This window comes from Mustela erminea, chromosome 11 (assembly GCF_009829155.1).
Source record: "Mustela erminea isolate mMusErm1 chromosome 11, mMusErm1.Pri, whole genome shotgun sequence".
Classification (NCBI taxonomy): Eukaryota; Metazoa; Chordata; class Mammalia; order Carnivora; family Mustelidae; genus Mustela; species Mustela erminea.
Genome location: NC_045624.1, coordinates 5,849,570 through 5,859,045, shown reverse-complemented (window position 1 = coordinate 5,859,045; position 9,476 = coordinate 5,849,570). Strand labels below are relative to the sequence as shown.

The 9,476-nt window shown below is 63.5% G+C and overlaps 1 protein-coding gene across 14 annotated transcripts in view; it reads right to left on the bottom strand.

Annotated features, from left to right (window-relative positions):
- Positions 1-1,090: 1,090 nt before the first annotated feature.
- Positions 1,091-9,476, bottom strand: part of KCNH2 (potassium voltage-gated channel subfamily H member 2) — a 61,644-nt gene continuing 53,258 nt past the window's right edge. For 10 of the 14 annotated variants that reach the window (XM_032304665.1, XM_032304670.1, XM_032304661.1 and 7 more), the window contains 9 exons: positions 8,276-8,704; positions 7,376-7,763; positions 6,837-7,036; positions 6,152-6,404; positions 4,794-4,987; positions 4,453-4,552; positions 3,624-3,896; positions 3,365-3,551; positions 1,547-3,075 (listed from right to left, as the gene is read on the bottom strand). In XM_032304665.1, coding sequence (XP_032160556.1) covers positions 2,637-3,075; positions 3,365-3,551; positions 3,624-3,896; positions 4,453-4,552; positions 4,794-4,987; positions 6,152-6,404; positions 6,837-7,036; positions 7,376-7,763; positions 8,276-8,704 — 2,463 coding nt within the window. In that variant the 3' untranslated portion in view covers positions 1,547-2,636. Of the gene's footprint in view, positions 3,076-3,364; positions 3,552-3,623; positions 3,897-4,452; positions 4,553-4,793; positions 4,988-6,151; positions 6,405-6,836; positions 7,037-7,375; positions 7,764-8,275; positions 8,705-9,476 lie in introns of those variants that run through there. The other 4 variants (XM_032304664.1, XM_032304675.1, XM_032304669.1 and 1 more) reach the window with 3 other exon arrangements.

The window sequence follows — 9,476 nt, the reverse complement described above, 5'->3', positions numbered from 1 at the left end:
GTCTCTGCTCCCATCGCCCACCCCACCCCAGCCACGGGCATTGAGAACAGCCACATTGGATTTTAAAGCCAATTAACAAACCCACTGCCAGGGGTCAGGAGTTGTAGGGGTTAAGTAGGAAACCGCTCCGTCAGCCGCAGCACTGTTGCCTATAAACAAGAGCCAACCACTGCCCCTCGGCTCCTCCTGCTGGCCAGCAGGTGCCTGCCATGGTCACGGCCAGCCGGGGTTCCAGGAGGCGGTGTCCTCGCAAGCCCAGCAGCACACGAGAGAAAAAGAGTGTGTGTGTGTGTGTGTGTGTGTGTGTGTGTGTGCGCGCGCGCGCGCGCACTCACACAACCCTTCCCTGGCCCTGGGATGTACATTGTGACTGGCTCCCCCACTAATGGCAATGAGCCACTCAAAAAATTCCACCCCCTCTAGGCAGCAAGTCTGTGGCCAAGATCACAGGTGCTCAGGAGACTACCATGACTGGGGTGGGGCCTGTCTGCAGCCAGACACCTGGGGAGCTCTGGCTGGGGCTAGAAAAGCAGTGCCCAGAACTGGGGTGCTGTGGGGGCCCAACTATACTGCGTCCGCCTGAGTGTGGGTTAAGGTCAAGATAAGACTAAGTCAGGTGGTTGGGGATGTGAGTCAGAAGGAACCAATACAGCACCAGATAGGGTCAGTGTGGGCTGGGCCCACGAAGTGTGTAAGGCAACAGGCCAGCATAGGGCCGCGTTATCAGTCAGCAGGACCAGCCCTGGGAGCCAGGATGCCACCCAGCAAAACACGACCCTGAGGGGCTGGACCCAGGCCTGGCATGGCACTAGGATGACCTCTCTATTCAAAACAATCCAGGTGGTTCTTGGCTATCCTGAATCCAGGGCCACAGGAAGCAGGGCCCCCAAGATGCAGGAATCCCCGGAGGTGACCCGCATCAGCCCCCAGGGAACACCCTCTGTGCACGCTCCAGACAGCCCCTGCAGGCCCTGTGCACCCAGAGCCCCCGAGACCCCAGTGCGCGTGCGCACACGAGTGCGAATGTGAACACGGGATACAGCGTGTGCCGAAGGGCGCCCTTCCCCCCCTCAGCACTGCACGGCTCTCCTCAGGATAATTATTTATTATTCATGGTCATCAGCATCTTCATTAATTATTCATATGATCCTTAATTATTATCCTTAACAATAAGAGCAGTAAATAGCAGAAAAGTCCTTGAGGTGCCTAAGGCCCAGGGCCGGGTGCCTCCGGGCAGTTAGACCAGCTAATGCCCCCAGGGCAGTGGGGAGACCACAGACCCCCATCCACTGCCCGGCCCTGTCCCCTGCCCCTGCCCCTTCCCCTCCCGTGGGGGCCCAGGGGACTGCAGGCGGAGATGGTCCCGCGGGCTGGGGGAGGGGCCGTGCCTTCGCCTTCTTCTCCCCTTTCTTGGCCAGGGCCTCCCGGGCAGGGCCTCTGAGGGGAGGGGCCCAGGCAGTGCGCTGAACCCTGGGTGAGCCACGTGTCCACACCGGGCAGCCCCACTAACTGCCCGGGTCTGAGCCATGTCTGTGCAGGGGCTGGGAGGTGAGGGCCCCCAGCTGGCCCGGCAGGGAGAGGCGTCGAGGGGGACCGTCTTGGGGGAGCTCTGGGGCCCCCGGGGGGAGCTCCTCGAACGCCATGAACTGGGAAACCTGCAGAGAACACAGCATGAGCAGAGGAGGGAGACGGCGGATGAGGCAGAGAGGACCAGGCGAATTCAGGAACAGAGGACGGGAGGACAGAAGGGGGGGGGGCAGGGAGAAGGGCCAAGGCACACGGGCCAGCACCTGGAGCGTGAAGCGGAGGTGCCAAGGCTGCACGCAGAGAAATGCATTCTCCGCGGCCAAGAGCCCAGCTGCGCAGCTGGGAGCCCAGGGAGCCATCCGTGACCCAGGGGGGCACTCCAGGCTGCAGCTACTCCCTTCCCCGGGGAACACAGCAGATGACTCCAAACCCAACCCCGAATACGGGGCCCTGAGTTGGGACAAAAAGAAATGAGGCTCCTTCCTCCCATCTAGAAAGAACTCGGGGACCTAGAAACAGAGGCAGGCTGGCGGCCAGGCCTCGGAAGGCCAGGGAGAGTGCCAGGGCAGGCGGGAGGGGTTTGCGGATGCTGATGAGTGTGCCGGGAGATCTCCGCGGGGGAGGCCGTGAAGGGAGACTGGCACGTTTGCTGACGTGGGCCCTGGTGTCTGCAAACAGGAGCAGGCAGCATATGGGAGGGGGAGCAGATGCCAGAGGAAGTGGGGAGCAGATCCCAGGCGACCTCTAGGAGCCAGAAGAGCCTCCTTCTTGGGGCCCAGGCACAGCTGTCTTGTCAGAAGACTGGGAACACACATGTCCACTCAGGAGAGGACAAAGGGCAACAGAGGCCCACTCCGGCAGAAGAGAGGAGATGCGGGCCAGAAGTGCTACCCTGGGGCTTAGCCAAAGCCCTCCAGACAGCCCTGCGAGGCAGCCAACGTGACAGCCACTGGTTGGCCACGGAGCCAGAACTGAGCAGCGCCCGTCACGGCAGGGAGCTCGGACCCTGTGGGCACGCAGCCCCATCACAGGGCGTCTGGTCCACCCAGCCCCCTCCTCGGGAGACCCCTCATGGCCACGACACAGACGCCTTGAGTAGATCTGGTCATTCAGGTGACTCCTCTCAGCCTGCTGGTCTCCTCTGCCCCGCTTTTGGGGGGCTTCGGCTTGGGGGCCTCTCCTGCCTTGACCTGTGCCCACGGCTCCCGAGGAAGCCTGCCTTCAAGAGTGCCATCGGGGACGAGGGCAGAAATGGGGGCGGAAGCCGCGGCCCAGGGCTGAGCCAGAGCCAGCAGAGCGGGTCTGGGGTGGAACTGGGGCAGAAGGCGAGGCCGGGGTGCCCTGGGCAGGGGGAGGGCCTTGGAACTTACCTGAGAAAGCGAGTCCAGGGTGAGGGTAGGGACGGGGCTCACAGGCAGCAGGGAGGAGGCGGAGGCGGGACCGGGCCCGGGGGTGGTCACAGCACTGTAGGCAGGTGGGACCAGAGTCATCTGTCTCTGTAACAGCTGCAGGACAGTGGCCATGTCTGCGCTCAGCCTGGTCTCCAGCCTGGGGCAAGAAGGAGGAGGTGCTCTGGCTCTCGGGGGTGGGGAGACCCTGGCGGCTGGGACTCCGGGACCGCCCTATGGACCAGCCGGGGGGGCCAGCCCAGCCTCCCTCCTCGCTCTAGGGGTACGGCCCGGGTCTCGGCACCCAACAGAAGGAGAAGGTCAAGGCGGCGCACACACAGAAAGGCCCACACAGCACACACCCTCCCTTCGCCGCGTCACACTGCGGGGACCCCCCGGTCACACCCAGCCCACCCAGCCCACCCCTCCACACCAGGAGCTGGCCTCACCTGTGGAGCTGCCTCTGAAGGGCATCCAGCCTGCTCTCCACGTCGCCCCGGGACCTCCGACAGGGGCTGGAGAGGGGGATGTTCAGGAGGCTGGGGGTCGGGGCAGGGCAGCGAGGCAGTTCCTGGTACTGGCGGCCCCGGCTGTCCCCCCAGAAGCTGAAGATGTTGGACACTCCTGAGAAGGCCCCTGGAGCCAGAGAACTGGGTTGAGCTTGGTCAGCTGCCACGCCCCGCCCACCCGAGATGGCCCTTACCCTACCTGACAGCGGGTTACAAGTGTCACTGCTCTTCTCACCGTCCTCCGTCAGGGGCTCCCCACCCGGCGGCTCTCCGGGGGGCCTGGGGCTGGAGAAGGGCACCAGGCGGAGGGGGCTGGAGCTGCGGCCTGGGCCCTCATCCTCACTGCTCTCAGGGCTGGAGGGGCCACTGGATGGGCTCTCCCCCCACGGCCCCCCTGGCCGGACCCGGCTACTCGGCCCTGCCCCCGCCCGGCCCGGCCCCAAGGCGGACACCTCCCCTGGCTGTTCCGGGTCTGTGGGAAACAGAGAACAGGCCTCAAAGAAGGAAGGAGGCACGAAGGGGTGGGGGGGAGGGGAGGGGACCAAGCAGGACTGGCAGAGGGCTGTGCTAGGACGCCCTGGTTTGTCCCTGGCTGTTTCTTCTGCCCTTTTCCCCACCTCAAGCGGACTGAGAGCTCCCGGAAGCGGGACCAGGTCGCCTCCGACCGCTGACTGCCCAAGCACAGGCAGTGGCACTTATGGGCCCGGCTCTCGGAGACCCCCGTCTCTGGCCCCTCATCCCCCTCTGCACTGTGTCCTCCCCCCAACATCAGTTCAAGGCAGCGCCAGCCACCTGAGGCCCAAAGCAGCTGAGGCCAGCACTCCCCCGCCCGGGGCTTCCCGGAGGAGGTGCCAGTTCAAATGGACATTTGAGAACGGACAGCATTTGGGCAGCTGGGGTGAGAGTGGGGAACACTGAAGTTAGGGGTGCAAAAGTCTGCAAGGCCAGGTGCAGTGGACACTGACCGACGGACTCCATGCTCCGCCCCCCTCCCACCTCACCTGGACCCCGCCCCGCCCCCGCCTCACCCTTGTCCGTGCGCCTGCGGAAGGACAGCTTGCGCTTGCGCTGTCTGTTGAAGCCGCCCTCCAGCTCCCCGCTGCCAGGAGACCCGGGGATCATGTTGGTCTGGAACCAAAAGCAGTGTCAGCACCCTTCTGCACCCACCTGCCTTGCCCGGATCAGCCCACACCCCCTCATTAACATAGCAAGTGAGGCCCGGAGCTCCTGGCACAGATGTCACTTCTGCCCTAGAAGGAAAGCTCAGTGACGCTGGGACACCATCTGACAGGCGGGGAAAGAAGCCGGAAGAGGTCACGCAGTTGGGGGCAGCCACCAGGGTGCAGCCTGCTCAGGGCAGCCCACTCACGTCCCGCAGGTTGAAGGTGATCTCCAGGCTGGACCAGAAGTGGTCAGAGAACTCAGGGTACATGTCCAGCACCTCCAGCAGGTCATCCCGGTGGATCTTGTGCAGGTCGCAGTAGGTGAGGGCCCGCACATCGCCATTGGACTTGCCAGGCCGAGCGTACAGGTTTAAAGGCTCTCCAAAGATGTCATTCTTCCCTGGAGGCCACCAAGAATGGGGGTTCAGCCCCTGGGCAGCATCACAAGCAAAAGGCACCTGTCTTCCCAGTCTTCCTATCCCGGACTGGGGGCTGAGGGCCTCCCCTCAGTCTGAGCACCCACCCACCAGCCCCAGCCCCCACAGCCAGGGAAGGGTCCACCAGCCACATCTTCCCGCCTGCGCCCAAAGGCGGGACTTATGAGGCACGAGGGGAGGCGGGGAGAGGGGGTGCTTCTCCTTGCCTTCCAGTACTGCAAGCAGCCAGCGGGACTGGCCTGGAAAGCCCACTCTGCCCTCGGTCCTGGCCTCCTTGGGTTCTAAGCTCACTTGTATCTTGTATCCACCCTCCAAACCCCACGTCCTAAACCCCCTCCTGGCCAATCACTGTGCCCTCGATGTTCTTCAAGCTTAGATCCTAACACAGTGGGGAAACAAGACCAACATTTTGTGTATAGCACAGCGCAGCTGACCACAACACCCAGCAGGTAACCCCAGAATGTGTCACACGTGGCGGCACGTTGTGAGGTGAAACGTTGGTTTTAGTTATGTCTGGGATGTCTGCGGAGTGAGTACAGGTGTTCGTGCTGAACTGAGAAATAGACATGGAGTATGGCCCATTGCGATGCCTCTGCCCTAAGGCGCAGCTGTCCAGGGCCAAGGGAAGGACAGGCGGAGGGCAGAAGTCCCCACCAGACACCCCCGCCCTGTGTACAGATGGGACAGAAGGTTAGGAAGAGAGGGGAAGAGGGGCAAGTCTCCCTTCGCTTTGGAGATGGTGAGCACTGGGCTGGGCTGGGCCACATGAGGCTGCGGGGAACTCAGTAAATTTCCTTAGTAAAGTCGGATGCTTAACCTCCCTCCACTGCCCACGTAGGAGTAACCGGTTTGGTCCTGCCTTCAAAGGCAGCAAGAGTGTTGAGGGGGAACAGAATCCAAGAACCCCCCAAGTTCAGCAGCCCCACCCCATGCGGGGCTCCTCTTCCCTCTCCCCCTTGGAGGGCCTAGGCTTTGACGAATTAAAGGAACTCAAGGTCCCTGCAGGCAGGCCTGGGTCCACAGCCCCAACAACTGTCCCCTCGAGGAGTTCAGACCTCTTCAGGCCTCAGTAGGCCCTTCCCGCCCAGCACCGGGTCCCCCCCCAACACCCGCACCCAGCCCCGTACCCAGGATGGCCACGACGACGTCGCCCCGGAGGATCTCAATGGAGCCCCGGGAGATGAAGTAGAGCGCGGTGAGCAGGTCCCCGGCGTGCACCAGCGTGTCCCCTGGCGGTGCGTGTGTCGTCTTGAACTTCATGGCCAGGGCCCTCAGGCAGCCCTTGGTGGCCCCTCGGAAAGGTTTGCAGTGCTGGAGCAGCGAGCGGTTCAGATGCAGACAGATGTCCGCCTGCAGGCACTCGGGGAAGCCTTTCAGCACCTGGGGGCGGGGGCCGGGCTCAGCACCCTAGCTTCGGGCGCCCAGCCCAAGACCCTGGGAGGAGCACCAGAGGGTCCATCCCTTCTAGCCAAGCGCCCATGGGGATGACCCGCCCTGCTGCTCTCAGCCTCCATTTTTTTGGGTAAAATGTCGAGACCCATCCCTGCCTGGGGCTGTTGGAAGGTTTCAAAGCCTCGCCTCTGTGCAAGGGCCTGCTCTGGCCTGCCCCGCGGCGAGAGAGCTCTGGCAAGCGAGCTCCATCATCGGAAGGAGGAGAACGCCTCTCCCAGGGGCCCTCGCAGTGCTAACTGGGACCCCCGAACGGCAGAGTGTGCTGCTGCCAAGGGTGCTCCGGCCCCGAGAGAAGTCCCACTGCGGCCTTGCTCCCTCCGGCCCGCCACCTCCAGCCCTCCTCGGAGTCCGGGGCCTCACCGCGTTCATATCGATGCCGTTGGTGTAGGACCAGGCGTGCTGGAAATACTCCTCCAGCCGCTGGCGCAGGGGGTTGGGGATCTGGTGGAAGCGGATAAACTCCCGCACGCGGAGCATCTGCGTGTGGTAGCGGGCGGTGCCCGAGTACAGCCTCTGGATGATGGCGGACACGTTGCCAAAGATGCTGGCGTACATGAGGGCTGGGGGCGGGGCGGGGGGAGCCGGCGTCAGCACAAGGGACCCCGCCCGCCCCTGCCCCGGGTCAGGGACACACGCAGTCACAGCTCCGCCTGAGCACACACAAGAGCTGCACAAACACAGAAGCCCAGGTCCACGCTCCCTGGGGCTCTGCCTCGTGCCCCAAACATGCCCCAAACTTGCCCCAATGGTCATCCCTGCTGCCTTCATGTCCCAGGGCCCCCCTCTAGCCCATGTGGCATCTCCCTCTCCTCCATCACAGGCTCCTCCCGGACTAGGCACCACACAACACCCCCAACACCTGCCGCTGTCCCGCCGCCCACCCCCAGGGACACACTCACAGCCAATGAGCATGACACAGATAGAGAAGATCTTCTCGGAGTTGGTGTTGGGGGACACGTTGCCGAAGCCCACGCTGGTGAGGCTGCTGAAGGTGAAGTAGAGGGCCGTGACGTACTTGTCCTTGATGGACGGGCCACCCAGGCCGCTGCTGTTGTAGGGTTTGCCGATCTGGTCCCCCAAGTTGTGCAGCCAGCCGATGCGGGAGTCCATGTGGGGCTGCTCCATGTTGCCGATGGCGTACCAGATGCAGGCCAGCCAGTGCGCGATGAGCGCAAAGGTGCACATCAGCAGGAAGAGCACGGCCGCCCCGTACTCCGAGTAGCGGTCCAGCTTCCTCGCCACGCGCACCAGCCGCAGCAGCCGCGCCGTCTTCAGCAGCCCGATCAGCTGCGGGGGCGGGGGGCGGGGCAGGGGGAGACCTTCAGTGTGGGGGCAAAGGAGGAGTCGGGGGGCGCTGCAGCCCTGGGGTCACTAGAGAAAGATCCCCAAACACTTCCTCCCAGAACCTTCTAATGACTGAAACACCCCCCCATTCCCTAAGCCCGGCACAGGGTCCCATTAAGCCTTGCGCCAGCCCTGTGATGACACGGCTCATGGGGTCCCCCTGCTGAGAAGGGGACTCTGAAGGGTCCCACAGCCACCCTGAGGCACCTGGCCAGAACTGCCCCCGGTTCCCAGGCCACTTCTGTGTGATTTGAACATGGCGGCCACTCTGGACAGACAGACAGAAGAAGGCAGCCCCTCTGGACCTGGTGAGTGGCTCCCGTGGAAAGGGGTGGTGGCCACGGCTTAGCCGGGGCACCTACCGTGGCCCCCGTTCTCTCACTGCCTCCCCGTGCCCCTCCCCCTCCTCTCCCCCTCCCGCTGCCCTCCCAGCCTCTGCCTCCCCGCCAACCGACCTCCTCAGAGCCGGAGCCAAAGATAAGCAGGTCAAAGGGGATGGCGGCCACCATGTCGATGAGGAACCAGCCCTTGAAGTAGTGGACGGCGATGCGTCCAGGGTGGCTGACCACCTCCTCATTGGCATTGACGTAGGTGGTGCGGAAGTTGATGAGGATGTCCACGATGAACATGATGTCCACGATGAAGTCCACCACGGCCAGGGGCTGGCAGGCATAGCCACAGTCGGGGGCCTGGGGGCCCTCCTCCGTCTCCTTCAGCAGGAAGGCAGCCGAGTAGGGTGTGAAGACGGCCGTGTAGATGACCAGCAGCAGGATGAGCCAGTCCCACACGGCCTTGAAGGGGCTGTAGTGCAGGATGGTCCAGCGGTGGATCCGCGGCGCCTGCAGCTTGTACTCGGGCAGCACGTCAGCGCCCAGGGACAGGACCTGGACAGGCAGGGAGGGCAGAGGTGACGGAGTGACGTACCCCTGGAGGCTAGTGCCGGGGATCTCCACAGTAGGAGTGGACGTCATCTCTGCTGGGGCCTCCAGAGAAGAGACCAAGCCAGCAAGAGACTTCCTCCAGACCGAGGAAGGGAGACACCAGCAAGCATTGGTCAGGAGGCCAGTCCCTCAGCCAAGTGGCTGTGGCCCCTGCCCACCTGGGGGCTCGGGCGCTACTGCTCCCCGATGCAGCTCACTTTGCAGCTCACGGGCCTACTGTCTGGTCACCTGAGCTCAGGACACCAGGCAGTCATACCCAGACCTACGGCTCTCCCCACCCCACCCTCCCCATCCCAGTGACACACACCCATCCCCCTGGTTGTAACTCCCGGAGAGGACCCTGCCCAACCCCCACCCCAAACACCACACACACACACACACACACACACACACACACACACACACCACCACTCACAAGCACCATGATCCCAGCAGAGAAAATGCTCCAAGCGCTAAGATTCCAAACCTGGGTGACAACCCTAGGAGGCATAACTTCAACACATAAAATGGTGGTGGGCACTGCTACTCCTGGGGGCCCAGGGAGTGAGAGGCTAAAGGTCCCTTTGCTGCTGACCCAAAGGTACCAGCCACCCAGACTGAGGCCCCTTGGCTTCCCTGGAGGAGAGACCAAGGCACAGACCCCTGCCACCCCCCCCCCCACCAAGCCCCTCTCCCCAGACCCAGGGCTGCCCTCAAGCTCTGCCCTCCCACATTC